Source organism: Thalassophryne amazonica, chromosome 9 (genome assembly GCF_902500255.1).
Source record: "Thalassophryne amazonica chromosome 9, fThaAma1.1, whole genome shotgun sequence".
Taxonomy (NCBI): domain Eukaryota; kingdom Metazoa; phylum Chordata; class Actinopteri; order Batrachoidiformes; family Batrachoididae; genus Thalassophryne; species Thalassophryne amazonica.
The window spans coordinates 94,373,135-94,399,105 of NC_047111.1; the positions used below are offsets into that span (position 1 = coordinate 94,373,135).

The 25,971-nt window shown below is 41.9% G+C and overlaps 1 protein-coding gene across 1 annotated transcript in view; it reads right to left on the reverse strand.

Moving 5' to 3' along the window:
- Positions 1–25,971, reverse strand: part of LOC117517989 (roundabout homolog 2-like) — a 334,769-nt gene that overhangs the window by 83,000 nt on the left and 225,798 nt on the right. The window contains exons 8-11 of the mRNA XM_034179106.1: positions 24,100–24,271; positions 8,328–8,533; positions 443–524; positions 188–353 (exon numbers count right to left, since the gene is read on the reverse strand). Coding sequence (XP_034034997.1) covers positions 188–353; positions 443–524; positions 8,328–8,533; positions 24,100–24,271 — 626 coding nt within the window. The remainder of the gene's footprint in view (positions 1–187; positions 354–442; positions 525–8,327; positions 8,534–24,099; positions 24,272–25,971) is intronic.

The following is a 25,971-nucleotide window of genomic DNA, read 5'->3' on the forward strand; positions in this document are numbered from 1 at the left end:
TGTGAAAAATTTGCAAGATTACAGAGGATTTCTACATGGGATTGTGCTAGTAATGTCATAAAATAATTTTTTCAGGGTTGAGATAGTGTGGCTTCACTTGAACTGCTATAGAAATTTCAACATCTGTTACTGCCATGAATATTTGGGGTCAGTAATGGTAGCCGGGGGCCTTAGGTCACAGACATACCCAAAGGCCTCAATGACATAGGAAGATACTGGGGAGCTTGTCTCTGGCCCCGGTTCCCATGACAACGAGATACTGCTTCTGGTAACATCAGTGACCTCTGGCTTGGAGGGCGGCCCCGGCAGGGCAGTCACATTGTGGAACATGAAGTCAACAAGGTCAGGAGAGTCTGACAGAGCAAGAAAAGTAAACAGATCAAATGAATACGAGACCATTCAAGCAATGAACATAAACAGGATGATGTAAAATGAAGAAGACCTTTGACATCCAGGTAAGCGCTCCATGATGTTTCACCGCTGGAGCTGGTGGCAACACACGTGTACGATCCAGAGTCAGACAGCTATGGCAGAAAGAAAAAATGAACAAATTATTCATATTCAATTAGTCTGTCCACATAACCATTTTAAGTCACCCAAATCAGTTTTTTAAGTCTTAACAGTCTCATAAACATGCTATATCAGATTTTTTTTTTTCATATCAGATGTGAGCTAACAATGGCTTCATCATTCACTGTCAAATACTTACAGCCCAAATGATAAAGTGATTATAGAGGATAGCGAGGTCGGTCCATGGAGAGCTTATGAGATTTATTAAATCTATTCATCAAATGTACTGCACTGTGCAAAAGTCTTAAGCACCCAGTGTTTCTGTATAAATCTTGATATTTTCTCAATTGCAACATCAGTTAAATGCCAAATTAGAATTTTAAAAAGAAAAATAGAATCTTTTGTCCATCTTCTTAAATAAAGTCATGTCAAGTGTGCGAGCATACACTGGTGCTGCACGTTGCCACGTCCACAACACTACAGCAACCACCCAGGCAGACAACCAGTCCATTCCCACAACCCTAAAATAAACATTTATCTGCCACAGCAAGTGACTTGTGGGTGTCTCCTTGGCCTTCTTCAGCCACTGGGTTCTTCAACACTCAGGCACCTGCACGCTGGATAACGCACAGAGAAATGCACCACATGACCAAAATGTCCAAGCACACTCCCTTACAATGCAAGAGATACTCCTCATCTGCATCTCTCTAAGTAACCGCTCGTTTGCAACAACGTCATTCCGGTAGTAGCCAAGGATTGTCTGAAGTGACCTAGCAGCAATGAAATCTAGCTGTCACCTTAGGTCAATGTTAGTGCCCAAGTCCTACAACCACACAGTAAGACAGGTACCACCAGGACCCAAAAGATAACAGCATCACCAAGCCTGAATTTACTCTTGATCCAAGAAAATCACAAATCCAGACACTATGATTCCTCACTCAGCTTCTCAAGAGCTGCGATTAGCATATCCGTCACAGCATCATCTGTGACGTAAAGGTCAGTAAACCTGTCATTGCCAACAAAGCACCTTCACCACCGGTATCCACAATCCTTCCCAACACCCAGTCCATGCAAGGATTGAAGAGTGTAGGAGCCAGAACACATCCCTGATGAATGCCAGTTTTCAGTGTAGAAAATTCAGAGTATAGGCTGGCTATAGTAAATCCCTTGGGTTGCTCCCTTGTTTTGCACTTGGGGTCACCACAGCAAATCCAAGGTGGATCTGCATGTTGAATTGGCACAAGTGTTACGCCAGAAGCCTTTCCTGACGCAACTCCACATTACATGGAGAAATGTGGCAGGGGTGGGATTTGGCTGACTATGATGTCCAGTAACTTTTTGTTGATCCTACAAATTCTCAGGATGTCCCAGAGGGCAGTCCAATGAACTGAGTCAAACATTTTGTGAAATGCTTGCATTGTATGAATACTCCCAAGGCTAAAATGAGATTGATTGGTGACGTCTTGTGCATAAAACCAGACTGTTACAGTCACTGAGCAGCAAATAGTTGGAGCTGAATCGTATTTAGAATAATCCTTGTAGGCAGCTTTACTGGCACAGAGAGCAGTGTGATACCTTTATAGTTGTTACAATCCATACAATCACCCTTTCCTTTACTGATTGGGACAGCAAGTCCTTTCTTTCAATCTGTAGGGATGATGCCTGTCTCCCAGATAGAAACAAACCTTGCCAGGAGAACAGCATCTCCACCCACCTCAAGGACGTCAGCTCCAATGTCGTTGATCCCTGGAGCTTTCCCTGCCCTCAGCTGTTTCACTGCCTTTGTGATCTCATCAAGATTTGGTGGTTCATATCTGACTGGAGAATCAGCAATATAAGAACCCTTGCACCAGAAATGTCTAACGTCCCAGCAGAAAGATCAGCCTCATAAAACTAATGAAAGTAGTCGGCTCAGTGTAACAGTACAGCAGAAGCATCTATCATGACTGAACCATCTTCCACCATAAATGCAGTGGGGCGAGGTGTGGGTTTAGAGAAACAAAGTGCTTTGATTCCTTTGTAAGCAGGTCGAGGGTCACTAGACCACAGATGTTTTGTCACCTAATCAAAGATTCCTCTAACAACGACCTTGTCTATTGTCAGGGTCACCACAGCTCACTTTCTTAGTTCTGTGTATAGCCTATGATTTCCATCAAACCTTTAAATAAATCATGCTCATATTTATTTTCTGTGCTCATCCAAATCACAGAAAACACATTTTTCAATCTGCATTTTGTTGCTGCTTTCGTATTAATCTGGCAGCTTTGTAACTGTGATCCCAGATGACTTGTACAAGCTCTTACGTCAGTCTTGTCTTTTGAGGGAGGTTCGCAGCTAGTAGAACAGTAAAAATGCATTAACCTCTCCTGGCCTGCGTTTGGCTTGAGAAAAGCCTGAGAGTGGATGAGAGGAAACTTTAACACCAGCCAATGAAAAAACGAGCCCAGTAAGAGCTTACATTAATTTTCTTAATTGATTTCCTCCAATAATAGTCAACTCCCCCACCATCACCCCCATCCCCCGCTCCCATTCCCGAAGCCATCAACATTATCATCAGCACCGCTGACACAGGAAATAGGAAATATTACAATCTGTTTCACATTGGAGATGCTTTGGAGCCACTGACAGCCACTCTGTCCGGGGGGGGAAGAGAGAGAGAGAGAGAGAGAGAGAGAGAGAGAGAGAGAGAGAGAGAGAGAGAGAGAGAGAGAGAAGGAGCACTCTGACACCTACTGCCGTTCCTCCAGCCGCCTCCTGTCACTGATCCTTGTCCTTAAATCTTCAAGTCTAACCACCAGCTCAGAGTCAAACTAAATACCAGCAGTTAACGACTCAAAAAAAATCAATAAAATCAATCATCTTCTCAGAGATGAATAGTAATGTGACGGTAGTTGTCTGGTTGAATTACATCAAGCTGACATCAGCTGACAGATGACAACATTTCTTGTTTCACGTCACTAAAGCAGGTGATGTGCAAACATAAAATCTGCATGTAAGCATGCAGCCTGCATTGTATTTTTTTGAGTTTGTAAAAGTTGTTGTGGAAGGTGCTGTAAAGTAACCTGATAAAGATATGGAAGACCTCCTTCCTTTATTTAGATGTGTCGTATAGCATCCCAGATGGAGTACTATGAAATATGTGCCAAATAACAATCTTTTGGTTGATGCAAAGAGCTTAGGCTGTCTCTAGTTGGTCGGGGTGACCATAGCAGAAATCAATCAATCAATCATTTATTTTGTTACATGCACAGTTTTCATGTACAACCTGCAGTGAAATGTATCCCCATATCACTCCTGAGCGTTGCTTAAATACCTTCACATTTATCGGAATCATTTCTATTGTACCTTGTACTTTAATTGCATATTATAATAAACTGAAACTTGAGCAAGCAAAATAAGTATTTTATACATATTAAAATAAAGTGTCATAAACCAGAAGAAAACAGTAGATTACAAAATCTACAAAATTTAAGATAGCAGCATGTACGCATGTCAGGGAGGTGATGGTCTAGTGGTTAAGTGTTGGGCTTGAGAAAAGTTTACATGCCCTGGTGGAATTTTTGTTTTTTTTGGCCATTTTTCAGAGAATATGAATGATAGCATAAAAACTTTTTTTTCACTCATGGTTAGTGGTTGGGTGAAGCCATTTATTGTCAAACAACCAGGTTTACTCTTTTTAAATCATAATGACAACAATAATGATCAAAAGTTTACATACCCCTGTTCTTAATACTGTGTGTTGCCCCCTTTAACATCAACGACAGCTTGGAGTCTTTTGTGGTGGTTTGTGGACGAGACTCTCCGATGGTAAAGCTGCCACTGAATATGTTTTGGACTTTATTTACATCAATTACAAAGAAATACAAACAGTATGGCACTTTATGGTAAATCTGCATGGAGTAGACAGTTCTCAAAAACTGAGTGACTGTGCAAGAAGTAGAAGAGTGAGGAAAGCCACCAAGACACCCAGACAACACAGAAGAAGTTATAGGCTTACGTGGCTGTGATTGGAGAAATTATGCACAGTGCAAGTTATCCAGTTTCATGATGAAGTGGTATAGAGGAGGATTTTCTTAAAAAGAAGACCTGAAAGTTTAGCTACAAATTGCCAGAAGGTACAGCTGAGATGCAAGCCTGGATTTGATCTGTTTTGGTGAAAGAAAATCCTTCTCTGCTCTACTCCACTGCGAAGCTAAGAGTAGTGATGCAAAATATGTCACACCTGACTATACGAGGTCTGTTAGAAAAGTATCCGACCTTTTTATTTTTTGCAAAAACCATATGGATTTGAATCACGTGTGATTGCATCAGCCAAGCTTGAACCTTCGTGCGCATGCGTGAGTTTTTTCACGCCTGTTGGTTGCGTCATTCACCTGTGAGCAGGCTTTGTGTGAGCAGTGGTCCACCCCTCTCGTCTGATTTTTATTGCGAATAAATGTCTGAACGATTTGGAGCTTTGCTGCATCAAATTTTTCCAGAAACTGTGAGAGACCTCCAGGTGGACACCATTCGGAAAATTCAGATGGCTTTCAGGGACGATTTTATGGGGATTACACAGATTAAGGAGTGCTCCAGCTGGTTTAAAGACTGCCCACAGCGTCTGAGAGCGCGGCGCACTCCGAGCGCCGATCGACAGGCTGAAACCCTGCTGAAACAACCAGATAATTTCCAACATGAAGCTTTGTTGATCCGGGACGTCGTCTGACTTCCACAAAAAAGGCAGAAGACGTGGACATCAAGACTTTTTCGGCACATTCCACTGTTACAGGAGTTTTTTTCATGGAAAGAGGAGCGGAGGTACGCGCCACCGTGCCGCTCATGGCGCGGCACAAAACCACCTCTGTGTTGGTCTCACAGGACGGCTTTCAGATGGCTTTCGGTGGCTTTTCAGTCGTGTGACTATCCGAGAAATTGTGGATGACCTGGACATGCCAGAACATGTCCTGTGAGGCTTCATCACGGCGTTGCTTGCGCCATGCGGCTCCACCGTGACGTGTGGAATTCCTATGCACGTCTGTCTCAATGTGCCGAAAAAGTGCAGATGTCCACGTCTTCCGCAATTCCTGTGGAAGTCAGATGACGTCCCGGATCAACACAGCATCCAGTGTGGAAATGAACGGCACATTTCACTGTTACAGGAGTTTTTGTCATGGAAAGAGGAGCGGAGGAATTCTGCGCGTCACGGTGGAGCCGCATGGCGCAAAGCAATGCCGTGATGAAGCCTCACAGGACATGTTCTGGCATGTCCAGGTCATCCACAATTTCCCGGATAGTCACACGACTGAAAAGCCACCAAAAGCCGTCTGAAAGCCATCTGAAAGCCCTCCTGTGAGACCAACATGGAGGTGGTTTTGTGCCGCGCCATGAGCGGCATGGTGGCGCATTCCTCCGCTCCTCTTTCCATGACAAAAACTCCTGTAACAGTGGAATGTGCCGAAAAAGTGCTGATGTCCACGCCTTCTGCCTTTTTTGTGGAAGTCAGACGATGTCCCGGATCAACAAAGCTTCACGTTGGAAATGATCTGGTTGTTTCAGCCTGTCGATCGGCGCTCGGAGTGCGCTGCGCTCTCAGATGCTGTGGGCGGTCTTTAAACCGGCTGGAGCACTCCTTAATCTGTGTAATCCCCATAAAATCATCCTTGAAAGCCATCTGAATTTTCCGAATGGTGTCCACCTGGAGGTCTCTCACAGTTTCTGGAAAAATTTGATGCAGCAAAGCTCCAAATCATTCAGACATTTATATAAAAATCCGACGAGAGGGGTGGACCACTGCTCACACAAAGCCTGCTCACAGGTGAATGACGCAACTAACAGGCGTGAAAAAACTCATGCATGCGCACGAAGGTTCAAGCTTGGCTGATGGAATCACACGTGATTCAAATCCATATGGTTTTTGCAAAAAATAAAAAGGTCGGATACTTTTCTAACAGACCTCGTAAGTCACACCTTTTTCCATGTTAGGAGCTCTTGAATTTGGGATTTTTGTGCATTGTTTTAGTGTATTTTACTCCCATTTATTGTTTTATTACTTTATAATTGTATTCACAGAACCCCATAATGACAACATGAAAAAAACATTTTTGAAAACTTTGCTCATTTATTAAAAATAAAAACTAAGAAATCACATGTACATAAGTATTCACAGTGAAAGCTGAACCGTTGCCCTAGTCTGAGGTCAAGAGCGCGCTAGCACAGGTTTTAATCCAGGATGTCTCTGTACATTGCTGCATTCATCTTACCCTCAAAGATGACTTGTCTTGGAGTTCCTGCCACTGAAAAACATCCCCACAGAGTGATGCTACCACTACCACACTTCACTTTAGGGATGGTGCCTGGCTTCCTCCAAACATGATGCCTGGCATTCACACCAGAGTTCAATCTTTGTCTCATCAGACCACAGAATTTTGTTTCTCATGGTCTAAGAGTCCTTCAGGTGCCTTTTGGCAAACTCCAGGTGGGCTGCCATGTGCCTTTTACTAAGGAGTGGCTTCCTTCTGGCCACTCTACCACACAGGCCTGATTGGTGGATTGCTGCAGAGATGGTTGTCCTTCCAGAAGCTTCTCCTCTCTCCATAGCAGAATGCTGGAGCTCTGACAAAATGACCATCGGGTTCTTGGTCACCTCTCTATCTAAGGTCCTTCTCCCATGATAGCTCAGTTTAGACGGGTAGCCAGCTCGAGGAAGAGTCCCAATGGATCCAAACGTCTTCCATTTATGGATGATGGAGACTACTGTGCTCATTGGGACTCTCAAGGCAGCAAAAATGTTTCTGTACCCTTCCCCAGATTTGTGCCTTGAGACAATCCTGTCTAAGAGGTTGACAGACAATTCCTATGACTTCATGCTTGGTTTGTGCTCTGACATGCACCTTCAGCTGTGGGACCTTATATGTAGACAGGTGTGTGCCTTTCCAAATCATGTCCAATCAACTGAATTTACCCCAGGTGAACTCTAATTAAGCTGTAGAAACATCTCAAGGACCTTCATGGCAAAGGCTGTGAATACTTATGTACATGGGATTTCTTAGCTTTTTTATTTTTAATAAAGTTACAAAAATCTAAAAAAAAAAAAAAAAAAAAAAACTTTTTTCACATTGTCATTATGGGGTATTGTGTGTAAAATATTTAGGAAAAATACTTTCCAGATGCACTGTACTGCAGTCCTGGAAATATCTCAGGTGGACATGTTGATGGATTGATGGTGGGATGGATGGATTGCTCCACTGTATTCCAAGTGGGAATGCAGTGGAGCAGCGTTTCCCAACCCTGGTCCTCTGCCCCATAACGTGCACATTTTCAATTGTCTGATAGCTCTTGAGTGTCTGAGCACACCTGAATGAGATATCCAGCTTTTGGCAGAGCAGGGAGAGCTGGAAAATCTGCAGGTTAGGGGTCAGATGACTAGGGTTGGGAACCACTCCAGTTGAGGAACCTCATGCTTTTGCTTGTTATCAGCATATATTTATTTTTGCCCACAAATGAGCTCTGCATGTTCATTGTTGAGCCACCAACAATAGTATCTAGTAAATGTATCTAGATTTGTGGCCCACTGATGAATAAATGAAGGGATTTAGCTTTCTAACTATTGCAGTCATTACTTAAATGATACCCTTCAATAATTTCCTGGACTCAGCCATCAGAGGTATTTCTTTATATAGCAAAATTGTTGACCTTGTAGAGATGTTCACTTATCTCGACAGTAATATTCTTGTTTCTGGGTCCTCAGTTACTGGAATTGTCAGATGCTTAGGGATTGATTGGTGATGATAGGTTGGTGTTGCTGGGTAAAAACTCTTTGCATGGTCAGTGACACCCACCCTCGTGCTCTGGATCTGAAGACTGCCGTGTTCCAACAGGGAAAACCGAAGGTCTTTTCCCAGCAAACTGGCCCCATTCTTTCTCCAGGTAACTGTCGGTTCTGGGTCCCCGGATGCCTGGCACCTAAGTATGGTCACACCACCCATCGCCTGCGTTTGATTGGAGGGTCCCTGCCTGATAATGGGTGGGGGGCGGTCCTTCAGAGCTGAGGTTAGAAATGAAAAGAAGAAGCATTAGATTTACAGCTGGTATAGTTGTTAACATCATGGCCTTGAGAAGCTGTGTGAAAAAACGGCATACGTGACCTTATCACAATGTGATAATTTATGATTGCTGTAATTGCATTTTGTGTTTACAGGCTCAAGATGTTTGGATTCAATCTGAGGGCTCTGATGTGAGCAGAAGTGACTGTCTTGTGAACTTTTCCACTGCCGGCTAGGGTACGCGTGGTAATTAATAGGTGCCGCTTAACGAAGCTTCACCCATGGTGTTAATTACAGTACCTTTTTGTAACATCTCTCAACACATTTGTGCCGATCTTCTCCCCACTACCACTGACTCATGGCAGCACCTGCGCTCTCTCTCCCCCTCAACCCGTACAAAAAGACGCAACTCCAAATTAGCATGCCGAGCAGAACAATGGCACAGTGCGTTTAAAGGTAAAAGCATGTTATATCATCCTGAAAACAGCTTTTGCACTCTGCAGTAATTTCTGGAGTGCTGAATCTCTCTAGGCCATGTACCTACCCCCCGCTTCCAATTTCCTCACGGCTGTTATCCAGTCTTATCAGGTCTGCTTCCATTCGCACAAGTGTTTACAGCAGGTTGCCTTAGCCTTATCTTTTATCACTCCTCCTTTACCACAATGAGGAACACAGCAGCTCAAGCAGACTAGCAGAGAAATCAGGTTCAACAAGAACCAGGGCAGTGCAGTACAGTATTCAGTACCACATATAATACAAGAGTTCTTATTATTAACACATTTGCATTTATATGGCAAAGCATCAACATCATATTGGCGGCAAAGGGTGCCGATAGTACGATGAAGTGTTACAACTGTGAAATAACCCAGACCGAGAGATGCACGGAATGACTTTGGCGGCGGGGGGAGAGGAGGGTTCGGGCCAAGACCTTTAACCACTAATCCTGATGACGGTGGCGACTTGATTCAAATTCGATTGTGATGCAAATTTGTCTTAAAATGCTTTGTCTCATTTTTAGATGATAGGCAAGCAGACAGTCATGTAGCTAGACAGACATCGTATCAACCACAAAGAAAATTAAAGTTTTGTTTTTTTTTCCTCTCAATACATAACGCTGCTTTTGATATACTAACATTGGTGAAAAAAACCCTTCCTTTTAACAATGCAAAGATTTTTTTTGGTTGGTGCTCTGTGATGTAGGAGACATTAGTAAATGCATATCTATGATGCATTTTCCACATGATGCAGATGCTCAAAGTGCTTTACAGCGATGTCTCACATTCAACCACACATACACACACACACACACACACACACATACACAGATGCCAATGTGTTGCCATGCATTTATACCTTGGTCCTTGCTCCTTGTACCTTAATGATTTTTTGCTGACAGGTGATTGAACCGAGGCTTTTCTGTTCCAAACCCAAATGATCTAACAAATCTAGCATCTGGGACAAGGTCTCCCTTAACCCCTTAACGCCTATTGTCGCATGTATGCTACAGTATTTGACTCAAATATGCAACATACCAAATTTACCAGTATGCCTGTTGTCGCATATTTGCAACATACCAGTATTATTATTATAACATTATAACATAAATTATTACCAAAATTACTATTTATGTTTTGTGCAAAAGTAAAATTAATAATCTCAACATTATTTACCATCTACCTAAAGGCAAAAACACACACAAAACATTTTTTTATATATAGCTATATAAATTCAGGCGTTAAGGGGTTAAAAAAAAACAACTCTGAATGACTTTGTGTCAATATGCCAATATACTGAGCACATAGGATGTAAGAAGTTATTAAACAATTTGCTATAATAGTTTTTAAAGTTAGCACTTTTTATCCCAGATGTTCAAATTCACTGACTTGTAAATGTTCACGTATCCATCCTTTGGCTTGACTAAAAAAAGAAAAGAAAAACAAACTGGCTGTTGTTTTGTTTTTCAGCTGCCCCCTGTTGTTCAGAGTAGCCTCAGTGGATCCACTGCAGATCCACATTGGGATTTGGCACAGGTTTTATGCCCTTCTGAATGCAACTCCTCTTCTACAGGAAGAATCACACATACTAACTAGTCCCTGGTCTTTGCAAGCTGTCTCCCAGCCAATACTAAACAGGACCTACTCTGCTTACTTCTGAGATGTAGTGGGATCAGGTGGACTAAAAAAATGAATGGCTGCACTAAAGAAAATTGGCTGTAAAAGTGATGATTTGTAGTAACCGCAGTTCTTATACTTAGTTTGTCCAATTACATATGGCTTCTAAAAATGGGGGGACTTTGTAAAAAAATGGATGTTAATTCCTAAATAGCTAATGTTATATTTTTGTTAAAACCCCTTCAATTGAGGCAAAAACCTATAGTACAATCACATCTTGATTGTTGCATTTTAAGAGCCAGTTTTTTTTAAGGATCAGGCAGGCTGTGATTGCAGGCCTGCAAATTTCGTTAAAAAAGCTGAATGCACGGCCCACCAGGTGGCACTAAACTTCCTCAAAATTGGGCAAGTCGAGTACTTTGGCACCCCCTGGTGGCCAGCGCCATCAAGACCCTAGTGCTTTTTCAGTTGCAATTGATAGAGTAGGGCCTATATTTGTTGTTAAGATTGAAATCTGGTTGGGGTCTTGATGGTGCAGAAGATTATGGGCCTTTAAATACAGCCAATTTCACAAAATGACCAGACTTTGCATGCCCCCTATATTCAGCGCCATCGATCCCCCAACCAAATATGTATATAAGATGAAAGAGTTTGCCTCTCTATGTCATTTCATAGTTAAACTAGCTTGGGGACTTGATGGCGCTGAATGTTACACCACTTGAAAGATGGAAATTTAATGAAATATCAGTTTTTGCATATTTTTGCCTTGAACTTTGATGACCCCTGGCAAGGTCACCATTTGGTTTTTGGTCGAGAAATTTTGGGAAAGTTCATTTCTTGGTAGGTTCCATCTCTGAGCCATGTTTCATTGATATCTGAGTCGGCTTGAATCACACCCTAATGTAAACCTGCCTGAACTTTAAAAATATTGGCTCTTAACTCCACTGTGAAAATATTCAGAGACAAAATTATAACAGTTATGTCAATGTCCAAATACTTATGGACCAGAGAGTATCTGTGTGCAGAAGTAAGTAAGCGCTGATGCATGGATTCTATTGTACCTGGCTGTATGCAGTTGTGACATCACTAACCCAGCAACACCCAGTGACTTCACACAAGACCTCAAGCTTTTTTTTGCCAAGTTGGATTTGAATGTCTTTGGCATTGATCCATCATGATGGAAACGAGAACGAGGGATGGCTGAAATCAGTCTCATATCTGCATTTCTTTTCTTTCACACACCCAACAGCCTCCTGAAAAGCACCTCAGCTGCAATGACAATGCTTCTCTTTTTGTCATTTGACAGCTGTGTCTTCATATCAGTAAACTTCAAGGCTGCTCTCTTTGAAGGAGAAACCCAAAAACCTTTTAGTCAAAACATTCTTGTATGAATTTTTCATATGGTGATATACACTCAACAAAAATATAAACGCAACACTTTTGGTTTTGCTCCCATTTTGTATGAGATGAACTCAAAGATCTAAAACTTTTTCCACATACACAATATCACCATTTCCCTCAAATATTGTTCACAAACCAGTCTAAATCTGTGATAGTGAGCACTTCTCCTTTGCTGAGATAATCCATCCCACCTCACAGGTGTGCCATATCAAGATGCTGATTAGACACCATGATTAGTGCACAGGTGTGCCTTAGACTGTCCACAATAAAAGGCCACTCTGAAAGGTGCAGTTTTGTTTTATTGGGGGGGATACCAGTCAGTATCTGGTGTGACCACCATTTGCCTCATGCAGTGCAACACATCTCCTTCGCATAGAGTTGATCAGGTTGTCAATTGTGGCCTGTGGAATGTTGGTCCACTCCTCTTCAGTGTGCGAAGTTGCTGGATATTGGCAGGAACTGGTACACGCTGTCATATACGCCGGTCCAGAGCATCCCAAACATGCACAATGGGTGACATGTCCGGTGAGTATGCCGGCCATGCAAGAACTGGGACATTTTCAGCTTCCAAGAATTGTGTACAGATCCTTGCAACATGGGGCCGTGCATTATCCTGCTGCAACATGAGGTGATGTTCTTGGATGTATGGCACAACAATGGGCCTCAGGATCTCGTCACGGTATCTCTGTGCATTCAAAATGCCATCAATAAAATGCACCTGTGTTCTTCATCCATAACAGACGCCTGCCCATACCATAACCCCACAGCCACCATGGGCCACTCGATCCACAACACTGACATCAGAAAACCACTCACCCACACAACGCCACACACACTGTCTGCCATCTGCCCTGAACAGTGTGAACCGGGATTCATCCGTGAAGAGAACACCTCTCCAACGTGCCAAACGCCAGCGAATGTGAGCATTTGCCCACTCAAGTCGGTTACGACGACGAACTGGAGTCAGGTTGAGACCCCGATGAGGACGATGAGCATGCAGATGAGCTTCCCTGAGACGGTTTCTGACAGTTTGTGCAGAAATTCTTTGGTTATGCAAACCGATTGTTTCAGCAGCTGTCCGAGTGGCTGGTCTCAGACGATCTTGGAGGTGAACATGCTGGATGTGGAGGTCCTGGGCTGGTGTGGTTACACGTGGTCTGCGGTTGTGAGGCTGGTTGGATGTACTGCCAAATTCTCTGAAACGCCTTTGGAGACGGCTTATGGTAGAGAAATGAACATTCAATACACGAGCAACAGCTCTGCTGTCAGCATGCCAATTGCACGCTCCCTCAAATCTTGCAACATCTGTGGCATTGTGCTGTGTGATAAAACTGCACCTTTCAGAGTGGCCTTTTATTGTGGGCAGTCTAAGGCACACCTGTGCACTAATCATGGTGTGTAATCAGCATCCTGATATGGCACACCTGTGAGGTGGGATGGATTATCTCAGCAAAGGAGAAGTGCTCACTATCACAGATTTAGACTGGTTTGTGAACAATATTTGAGGGAAATGGTGATATTGTGTATGTGGAAAAAGTTTTAGATCATTGAGTTCATCTCATACAAAATGGGAGCAAAACCAAAAATGTTGCATTTATATTTTTGTTGAGTGTACATGGCAGCAGTGAGGCCAATGATTCCTGTACCTCTGGTGATGCAACCTGACCACTGAAAATGTTTGCCAGTTTTTTTCTGATGTTTCATCAATATCAAGTGAATCTTGGCATTGATACATGAAGAACTCTTCCAACTCTACTGGCATCATCCAAGTCTCTGGCCATTCTCGTTTGTCCAATCTTTTCATGTCCCCGGATATATTTTGGTTCACCCATGATTGATATAGTTCTGCTTACTACCTCATAGTCTGTCTGCTGGGTACCTGCATACAATAACACTTTTTACAGAGATGAAACAACATGATGTGTCAAGATATTGGCAAAAATTCTATTTGGGATTTTTTTTTTTTTTGAATATTTTTTAGAACATCAGTCCTTCACTAATGTGCCATGTAGCTGAGTGGGATTGTTGGAGTTGCACTACCAATATGTAGATCCGGGTTTGATTCTCACTCATCCTACCTGTCTGTGTTCTTGGACAAGACATTTCATCTGCACAGTCCCAGCCCACCTAGCTGTATATGGGTACCAGAGTTGGCTGGGGAAAGTAACCTACAATGGACTGGCGTCAATGCAGGATGTAGGAAAGGTACACTCTCTCCACTTCACGTTACACATTCCTGGGATAAGCACCTGCACCAATGGGCCTCAAGGCCTATAAAGGATTTACTACTTCTACATTCTTCATTTGTGTGCAAATTTTGAAAGCATCAATTTAATTAACTGTAATGGACTATTAGACCTTTCTGACACACCCATGCAGCTTTAACATCAATCTCTGGCATACCACTTGTGTCTTACTAAAAGTAAACGCCTAAAACTTGATGTTTCATCTCAGTTTTCCACAGTCACTGCAGTCTGATTATGCATGTCTATCCAACACATTCTCTCTCTCAACTTGTCATATTTGAATGCAAAAACTGTTTTTTTGAATGAACATCGATATGTGACAAGTTGTGTAGCCTCTTCGTATAATTTAGTGACCCACATGGAAATGCTAACCTAACCCTAACATTAACAATGATCATAGCCATAACCCAAGCATACTGTCAATGAATGTTTCCTGATGATACCATAGTGAAGCTGATAGTTCTGTGTTCTGTGTGAAATAAAAACAGTTTCCTTGTGTTTCACTAAATGACATTAAGGGCCTACTTAAATTGTCACATAGTGATGTAAAGGAGCACTGCCAAGCAGAAATATGTGATGAGTTGGGAGTGAAAATATCTATACTTTTAATTTTAAAATGTAATGTTGCTATTACACCCCTTATTGTCTGATTTCTGTCCCCCCCATGAAAAATCGTGTATAAAACATGTTCAGAAAAAGGTTTAAAACATTTTCAAGAGATGCAACATTGCCTCATTCACCACCTCATGAAAATGGATTTGGGCTTTTGTGCCATCCACCCTGGCATAACTGTGCTCCATCTTTATCTTTTGAAGGTAACCATCTATCTGTGTCAGCCTGATGTCATGGGGATATCTCCTTGGCCAAGTGAAATCAGCAGTGAGGCATGTGTATGCCAGATTATTCTTGGAGAAAATGGTCCACATAGATTTCATGTCTTTGCTGATGCTGCCTCACAAAGCCTCATTAGTAGAAGTAAGTCCAATATAGACCCTTTGGTGTTGGTGTTTATCCCTGGACTTAGTAGTATGAAGTAGATGAGAGTCTAGGACTCCTTCTTGACCAGACACTACTTATAACAAAGATGTATATGACATGAACCAAATACATTTTTTGCTAATGTTGGACCAAATTTAGCAGCTGACATTCCACACACTACTTGGGTAAACCAGCAATTAATTAATAGAAATCCATACACAATGTTTCTTGGCCCAGTAGAAGAAAGGGAAATTATTATGGTAGTCAGCACATGTAAAAGCAAAAAGTCAACTGATCATAATGATGTACATATGGCCTTAGTAAAGCAAATAATTACAGAAATTGCTAAACCACTACCTTATATATTTAATAAATCATTTCAAACTGGAATTGTCCCAAATGGTATGAAAGTGGCAAAAGTGATTCCTCTATTCAAATCTGCTGACAAACATCTTTTTACTAACTATTGGAAAACAACTTTATAATAACAGATTGGATAAATGTATTGAACGACAACTTGCTTGACGAATAACAGTATGGGTTCAGAGCGAAAAGGTCCACCGCTCTGGCTTTGTTCGATGTAAGAGAAGAGATCAATAAACATGTGGACCAAAGGGAATTAGCAATTGGTTTATTTATTGATCTAAGAAAGGCTTTCGACACAGTTGATCACAAAATATTATTTCAAAAGATGGAACTCTATGGGATTAGAGGAGTAGCTCTGAATTGGATTAAAAGCTATTTACAAAACCGGAAGCAGTTTGTTGAATTTGGGGACTGCTGTTCTACGTATCTGGACATTGTTTGTGGGGTTCCCCAGGGCTCTGTGTTGGGACCAAAATTATTTATTTTATATATCAATGATTTATGTAAAGTTTTGGATGTGTTTAAAGCTGTTCTCTTTGCTGATGACATAAACTTGTTTTTTTCAGGAGAGAATTTGCAACAACTATTATTTGATTTAAGAACTGAAATGATAAAGATGAAGAGTTGGTTTGATATTAACAAACTGTCACTAAATTGATGTTATTGACTAAAATGATGTTATTTAGAAATTACAAAAGGGATGTACATATACAGTTAAATATACTTGGGGTAAACATAGCATGTGTCAAAGAGAATAAGTTGTTAGGTGTGATTATTGATGATAGAATTAACTGGAAAGCTCATATTTTACATATTCAAAAGAAAACATCCAAAAGTATTGCAGTATTAAATAGGGCAAAGCACATTCTTGATGGAAAATCACAACACACACTGTATTGTGCATTGATTGCACCTTACTTGACGTACTGTGCTGAAGTCTGGGGCAATGACTATAAAACTACAGTGCAACCATTATTTATCCTTCAAAAAAGAGCATTAAGAATAATTCACAATGCAGGTATTGGGACCATACCAATCCATTGTTCAAAAAATCGAAGATATTAAAACTTTATGATATGATTTCATTCAAGACTGTTCAATTGATGTATAAAGTGAAAAATAAGCAATTACCAGTTAGAAATCAAGAATATTTTACACAAAGAGAAGGAATGTATAATTTAAGGGGTTTGTATCATTTTAAAATTGCCGGCGCAAGGACAACCAGGAAATGCTTCTGTGTCTCCATTTGTGGTCCTAAAAAAATGGAATAATCTACCTGAGAAACTCAAGCGATGTCCGGATATCAACTGGTTCAAATATTTATACAAAGAAATGGTATTCTCCAAATATGTATTAGAGGAAAGTGGTTGAGTTGTCTTGTATGAAGGTATTATACTTGAACCTTTTCTATTGAAATATGTAGATGGTAACCAGCTTGTATTGGGAGCTGTTGGGAAATATTTGTTTTCTTTTAATTGTAATTATGAGCTGCGGTTGTTCAGATTTTGTTTAGAAATGAATGTCAATGGACAGGCACATACGCGTGGTTTGATTTGATTTTACTGGGGGGGGGGGGGGGTGTAGGCGTTGATAAGCTTTGCTTCTGCCTACGCCTTTAGGCACCGTGTACATTGTTTATTTATTTATTTTTTCTTACCGTCTTTTTTCTTTGAATACTTTGTTTGAGTTCTGAGTGAAATTTTATTGCATGGTGTCTAATAAATTCAAATTCAATTTCCACAGCCATGTACAGCTGGTTGGACTGGGCCAATGGAGAAGAAGGGAACGGTCTTGTGGAAGGACACAGGTAGTGTGACCAAGAATCCAAGTAAGATCTGCATTATGGTAATGCAGTGTAAGTCATCCTGAGGTTATTCAGTGGGATCTGGTTTTCTTAAATAACTGAATTCAACACAGAGTTGTTCCAGCAATACTCAAAGGCTCACCACACACAAAGTACTTTCTGATTTGTAACTGCTGCCCTCTGTTGTTTGTGTAATTCCAGCGTTGGCTTTCATTACAGTGTTTTCAAGAGTGTGCACTCTGAAAACAGCAGAAACCCAGGCATGAACTCCCAGTTTGAGATGCTTTGCAGCACCAACATTAGGGACAGCTGACAACATATATATTAAAAAAAAAAATCACTTTTCATCCTGATGACTTTCTGTCCATCTGTTTTGAGCCATCAGTAAGTGACCTTTCTCCCATCTCAAGTGCTCCATCGCAAACATTTTGATATTGATCCATCTCCTCTGAGTGACAGAACAAGAGTCATTTCCTCTCCAAAAAACACTTGAACAGATGTTAATTTAATAATGTGTGGGAGAAATAGCCAAGGAACAAATGGAGAGAAGGGCATTAACGGATCCCAGCTGGCAGTGGCTCAGCAATTAATGCTGACGTTAAAGCTTGTTCTAAAAAAGTGTAAAGTGGCTTTCCATCAAGAACACAGACAGGCTTGTTTGAAATGTTTCCAGCGTTTCAGACCATTCAACTTTACCACAACCAGGTGTTAATGAAAATAATGTCTAGACGAGACTGCCCTTAAAGCATAAACAACAAGACTGAGCTGTGCTGTGTTCACCATATTGCTAGGTGGAAAACGCTTTTATGTGTTTGTGACTTGAAATCAGGGGCACCAAAAAGGGGAGAATAAGGAGAAGGATTCTAGGGGCCCATGGTGGACAGGGGCCCAAATACAATTATAATACTGACAAAATAATATGATACTCAATGTACAATGCATTGGTAACACTAAGTTTATTTGTTTTGAAGAAATTTCTCAACGCTCACCGCCCCATCGTATTTAAGTAAAATGGTTCAATACACCTGCTGGTTCAGTCAGACAGACAGCTGCAGAGCTCAGTGTTAGTTTCTTCCCCTGCTCAGTGATCTCTTAACCATGGTACAGGGGCTGAACAAGCGTATTAACTTGTTGAACGCAAACTTTTATTTTCCAGAACAGAACGGAGGTCTCTACCATTTCCATGCTGCAGGTGGCTGCACCAAATGTATGTTCTGCAAATGTGCGTGAGTAATCTGAAAATAAAACGTGCCGTTAGTGCACTGAAGTTTTATCATTTAATGTTAGCTCAGTCTTTAGCCTTTAGCTGCAGGAAGCTGAATCAATCACTCAGTCGAGGTGACTGAATGTTTTATATTTAGGGAATAACCCTGTTGTGTCTGATGATTTGCGGACGTTCATGCTGGTTATACGGTCACAAATTGAGCGAGTGCACCACTATCTGTATCTGTATCTGTACAACCATCTAAATTATCTGTATCCATATCTGTACTCATAGTGGGTGGGGCCTAAACCAGAAGTGGTCGTGGTTTAACCCAATATGGCAAGGGCTTAAATCAGTACATTATTTTAAGTCTGAAATTGATATGGATTGATCAGAAGTTGCTATATTTATTGTTTATTTGAAAACTATTTACAGAACAGCCTCAAAATTGAGATTCAAATCAATGTTTTTGATCACAAAAGTAAGAGAATTATTTACAGAACAAGTTTTTTTTATAAACTCAGAACATGAATATTCTTAAATGTATGAATGAATAACAGAACAGCCTCGGAATTGAGATTCATTGTAGCAGGAAATTATGAACTACAAAGTATGCATGAACAAGAGTTGTCATACTCAACACAACTTTTATTTCATGATCAAACTGTGATTTGTTTTCAATTATTCATTTATTTTTACTACCTAACGTTCTTGGCATTTTTTTTCCACACAACAATATTAAGGTGTGTGTGTCTGTGTCTGTGTGTGCATGTCTGTCTGTGTGTGCATGTGTGTGTGACTGAGTGACTGTGTGCGAGGGAGAGAGAGGTTGTTCAACTGACCGATTTATTTTTATGAACTGTAGTGAGAAAGTGTCAGATACTGCATGCAGGCACATTCAATAAAAATATTAATCTAGACTACTTTGTGTGTTCAGCTATATGTGTGTGTGTGTGTGCATGTGTGTGTGACTGAGTGACTCTGTGAGAGGGAGAGAGAGAGAGATGTTGTTCGACTGACCAATTTATTTTTATGAACTGCAGTGAGAAAGTGTCAGATACTGCATGCAGCCATATACAATAAAAATATTAATATAGGTTACTTTGTGTGTTCAGCTATATGTGTGTATGTGTGTAAGTGGTCTGTAAGACTATTTATTTTTTAAGGACCTGTGTGAACTTGGCGATTCATGCAAACATCTAGTGATGGAAAACAGGGAAATAATATGTCAGCCTTGTTCACTTTATTCTTCTTCCCATACTGGATCGGTCGCGGCCCGGGTTAACAACGTCCGCCACCGGTGCTATTGCCCAACAGGGTTCCGGTGGAAATTGGGCTACTGCTGGGCGAAGACGACGAAGAAGAGGAGGAAAACGTTGCCACGAACAGCGGGAGAAGAAGAAAACTAGAAGGGTGGAAATGAGAGTGGGGACTTTGAATGTTGGTAGTATGACTGGTAAAGGGAGAGAGCTGGCTGATATAATGGAGAGGAGAAAGGTAGGCATATTGTGTGTGCAAGAGACCAAGTGGAAGGGAAGTAAGAGCAGGAGCATCGGCGGTGGGTACAAGTTGTTGTACCATGGTGAGGACAGGAAGAGAAATGGTGTTGGGGTCATTTTAAAGGAAGAGTATGTTAAAAGTGTGTTGGAGGTTAAGCGAGTGTCTGACAGGGTGATGAGTGTGAAGTTGGAAATTGAAGGGGTGATGATGAATATCATCAGTGCATATGCCCCACAGGTTGGTTGTGAGATGAAGGAGAAAGAAGATTTCTGGAGTGTGTTAGATGAGGTGGTGGAGAGTGTGCCCAAGCATGAAAGAGTGGTGATAGGAGCAGACTTCAATGGGCATGTTGGTGAAGGGAACAGAGGTGATGAGGAAGTAATGGGTAGATATGGTATCAAGGATAGGAATGGGGAAGGACAGATGGTAGTTGATTTTGCAAAAAGGATGGAAATGGCTGTGGTGAATACCTACTTTAAGAAAAGGGAGGAGCACAGGGTAACATATAAGAGTGGAGGAAGGTGCACACAGGTGGACTACATTCTTTATAGGAGATGCAAGCTAAAAGAAATCACAGACTGTAAGGTGGTAGCAGGAGAGAGTGTCACTAGACAGCACAGGATGGTTGTTTGTAGGATGACTTTAGAGGTAAAGAAGAAGAAGAGAGTGAGAGCTCAACAAAGGATCAGATGGTGGAAGCTGAAGGAGGAAGACTGTTGTGTGAAATTTAGCGAGCAGGTGAGAGAAGCACTGGTTGGAGGGGAAGCAATTTTGGACAACTGGAAAAGTACTGCAGATGTGGTGAGAGAGACAGCTAGGACAGTACTGGGTATGACATCTGGACAGTGGAAGGAAGACAAGGAGACTTGGTGGTGGAATGAAGAGGTCCAGGAAAGCATAAGGAGAAAGAGGTTGGCGAAAAAGTTTTGGGATAGTCAGAGAGATGAAGAGAGTAGACAGGAGTACAAGGAGATGCAGCGTAAGGCGAAAAGAGAAGTGGCAAAAGCAAAGGAAAAGGCATATTGTGAGCTGTACAAGAAGTTGAATAGTAAGGAAGGAGAAAAGGACTTGTACCAATTGGCCAGACAAAGGGACAGAGCTGGAAAGGATGTGCAGCAGGTTAGGGTGGTAAAAGATGCACATGGTAATGTGCTGACAAGTGAGGAGTGTGTGCTGAGAAGGTGGAGGGAATATTTTGCAGAGTTGATGAATAAAGAAAATGAGCGAGAGAAAAGGCTGAATGATATGGTGAGAGTAAATCAGGAAGTAAAAGAGATTAGCAAGGAAGAAGTGAGGGCTGCTATGAAGAGGATGAAGAGTGGAAAGGCAGTCGGTCCAGATGACATTCCAGTGGAGGCATGGAAATGTCTAGGAGAGATGGCAGTAGAGTTTCTAACCAGATTGTTTAATAAAATCTTGGAAAGTGAGAGCATGCCTGAGGAGTGGAGACGAAGTGTGCTGGTTCCTATTGTCAAGAACAACGGTGATGTGCAGAGCTGCAGTAACTACAGAGGCATAAAGCTGATTAGCCACAGCATGAAGTTATGGGAAAGAGTAGTAGAAGCTAGGCTTAGAAAACAGGTGAAGATCTGTGAGCAGCAATATGGTTTCATGCCGAGAAAGAGCACTACAGATGCAATGTTTGCTCTGAGAATACTGTTGGAAAAGTACAGAGAAGGACAGAAAGAGTTACATTGTGTGTTTGTGGACTTAGAAAAAGCTTATGATAGGGTGCCAAGAGAAGAGTTGTGGTATTGTAAAGGCTGGAGTGGCAGAGAAGTATGTTAGGGTAGTGCAGGACATGTACAAGAATAGTGTGACAGCGGTGAGATGCGCAGTCGGAATGACAGACTCATTCAAGGTGGAGGTGGGATTACACCAAGGATCAGCTCTGAGTCCTTTCTTGTTTGCAGTGGTGATGAACAGGTTGACGGATGAGATCAGACAGGAGTCCCCATGGACTATGATGTTTGCAGATGACATTGTGATCTGTAGTGAGAGTAGAGAGCAAGTTGAGTCTAGTCTGGAGAAGTGGAGATATGCTTTGGAGAGAAGGGGAATGAAAGTCAGTAGAAGCAAGACTGAGTACATGTGTGTGAATGAGAGGGAGCCCAGTGGAATAGTGCAGTTACAAGGAGTAGAAGTGGTGAAAGTAGATGAGTTTAAATATTTGGGGTCAACTGTTCAAAGTAATGGAGAGTGTGGTAGAGAGGTGAAGAAGAGAGTGCAGGCAGGGAGGAGTGGGTGGAGAAAGGTGGCAGGAGTGATTTGTGACTGAAGAATATCAGCAAGAGTGAAGGGGAAAGTTTACAAAACAGTAGTGAGACCAGCTATGTTGTACGGTTTAGAGACAGTGGCACTAACAAAAAGACAGGAGGCAGAGCTGGAGGTGGCAGAGCTGAAGATGTTGAGATTCTCTTTGGGAGTGACAAGAATGGACAAGATTAGGAATGAACATATCAGAGGGACAGCTCAGGTGGGACGGTTTAGAGACAAAGTCAGAGAGGCGAGATTGAGATGGTTTGGACATGTGCAGAGGAGGGACCCAGGGTATATAGGGAGAAGGATGCTGAGGATGGAGCCACCAGGCAGGAGGAGAAGAGGGAGACCAAAGAGGAGGTTCATGGATGTGCTGAGAGAGGACATGCAGGTGGTTGGTGTGACAGAGGAAGATACAGAGGACAGGGTGAGATGGAAACGATTGATCTGCTGTGGCGACCCCTAACGGGAACAGCCGAAAGACAAAGAAGAAGAAGTTCACTTTATTCTTCTCCAAAGCACCGCGTTCAGTAGGAGCAAAGTTTTCCAACTGCCTTTATATCACCAACAAAATGAAGAGCAAACAAATGGTCAAAATAAATAAATAATTAAAAACCCCGACCGGGGCGGAGGGAGTGACAGACGTGACACGAGCCATTTTCAGCTCTGTCTTGTCAAAACCACTGCGTACGATACGAAACAAGTTCACCAAGTAACTTTAAATATCATACAAACCAAAAAAGAGGTGAACTGAAGAAAACTTAAGGAGTACTGAGAGAGCAACGTGAGATAGAATCAAGCCAAGCGCAGAGAAAGAGATCCTGTGTGTGTGTGTGTGTGTGTGTGTGTGTGTGCGTGTGGAGCCTGCAGAGAAATGTGTCTGTGTAGGGAGGGGCGGGCGCTGTGTGTGACTGGCCAATCACAGAGCGTGAAGACAGTCACTTAGCCAATAAGAATTTTCCTTCTGCACGAGCACAGATATTGATGAGTTTTATTCGTATCATGCTCCTACTCGTCAAAAATGCTTTATCCGTACCTGATACTCATCTGAAACAAGTATCCGGCTCAACTCTAGTTGATATGGATGTGGCACGCAGCCATCCATGTGCAGGGGATGTGAACACAGTGTGAACGAACTGAAAGCACCATGTCCACTGCAGGTCAATGTGTCGCACAGCACACAGCACTGTAGATCTGGACAGGCTGTTATACCCATAATAGACCTTACAGTACAGATAATATTCCTACCCATGGGCGACAAAAACAATGTGAAATATTGTGCCCATCAGATCTGCGACATCACATTAGGAGCCAGGACCTGCAGCCTGTGGTGGAAGGCTGGAAACGACGCCATAAATAAATCCCATGTGATAATCCAACTAGAAATCATGATGTAGAGTTGTGTTGTGGCAAAAAAAGAAATTAAAGTTTGCTGGAAAGGCAAGCTCACTACAGACTTTTAGGCAAAGGTGTCCTTTGACTCTCAGCAAAGGTTTGCTGCGTGTGCATGCAAATAACTGAATCTATGCTGTGCCACTCAGTGGACAGGTAGCCAGTCATAGTTTTACAATAATAGTGTGGAACCTGGAGTGGCTCATGCCACCCAAGACCTCCCACGGATGTGTCCATGCAACCTTGGGTGTGTGCGCTCTCTTTCAAATCCCTTTGGTTTATATGTAGGTTAATGACTTGTCCTCACCGTCTGCAACTTCAAGTTGGGCCTTGGTCATGATGCTCCCTGCTACAGTGAGGGCCTGGCAGATATAATATCCTGCGTCAGACCGTTGCACAGACAAAATTGTCAGCTCTCCATTGACAGACACAGACACACGGCTGTCTTCTTCTGTCGGCTGGTTGGGAAACAGAAGATCCTGCAGAGAGAAAAATCTAAAGTAAATATGACAAGACTCCATAGTGGTTTATCTTTTTTTCACTGAAACTTCCTATCTACATGTTCCAAGTGGCTTCTTGTCATATTTTATTTTCTAAAGTACTTTGCCTTGATTGGAAAGTGATTTCAAAAGATTATTATTATTACTAGTGCAGTGTCCATAGGACGTTTGCTTTCCTATAGAAAATTGGGAGCTTAAGTAGATTTACACTCAACAAAAATATAAACGCAACACTTTTGGTTTTGCTCCCATTTTGTATGAGATGAACTCAAAGATCTAAAACTTTTTCCACACACACAATATCACCATTTCCCTCAAATATTGTTCACAAACCAGTCTAAATCTGTGATAGTGAGCACTTCTCCTTTGCTGAGATAATCCATCCCACCTCACAGGTGTGCCATATCAAGATGCTGATTAGACACCATGATTAGTGCACAGGTGTGCCTTAGACTGCCCACAATAAAAGGCCACTCTGAAAGGTGCAGTTTTATCACACAGCACAATGCCACAGATGTTGGAAGATTTGAGGGAGCGTGCAATTGGCATGCTGACAGCAGAAATGTCAACCAGAGCTGTTGCTCGTGTATTGAATGTTCATTTCTCTACCATAAGCCGTCTCCAAAGGCGTTTTAGAGAATTTGGCAGTACATCCAACCAGCCTCACAACCGCAGACCACGCGTAACCACACCAGCCCAGGACCTCCACATCCAGCATGTTCACCTCCAAGATCGTCTGAGACCAGCCACTCGGACAGCTGCTGGAACAATCGGTTTGCATAACCAAAGAATTTCTGCACAAACTGTCAGAAACCGTATCAGGGAAGCTCATCTGCATGCTCGTTGTTCTCATCGGGGTCTCGACCTGACTCCAGTTCGTCATCGTAACCGACTTGAGTGGGCAAATGCTCACATTTGCTGGCGTTTGGCACGTTGGAGAGGTGTTCTCTTCACAGATGATGCGAAGGAGATGTGTTGCACTGCATGAGGCATATGGTGGTCACACCAGATACTGACTGGTATCCCCGCCCAATAAAACAAAACTGCACCTTTCAGAGTGGCCTTTTATTGTGGGCAGTCTAAGGCACACCTGTGCACTAATCATGGTGTCTAATCAGCATCTTGGTATGGCACACCTGTGAGGTGGGATGGATTATCTCAGCAAAGGAGAAGTGCTCACTATCACAGATTTCGACTGGTTTGTGAACAATATTTGAGGGAAATGGTGATATTGTGTATGTGGAAAAAGTTTTAGATCTTTGAGTTCATCTCATACAAAATGGGAGCAAAACCAAAAGTGTTGCGTTTATATTTTTGTTGAGTATATCTTGGATGATCGTATGAAGCTGTGTTTGAAGGTGGGATGTAGAAAGAGGTGTACTTATGTTATATTATATTATTATTTGAAAATAGTATTTCATATTGTTTTAAAAATCAGTGTTATTATGAATTATCTAAAAAATATATTCCTATTTAACAGGTTATTGGAAGAGACTCAGACAAAATTAAACAGAATATTTAGAATATTTGAAACAGCAAATCAGTATCCCACCTCCTGAATAGTTTCTTGAAATTTGAACTCACAGCAAATATAACATTTTATTCAGCTTATGTACTTACTGAACACTGTACAAATAGTGGAAAATTTGTTGTTGTTATCAAAAAAACAGATTTTAGCT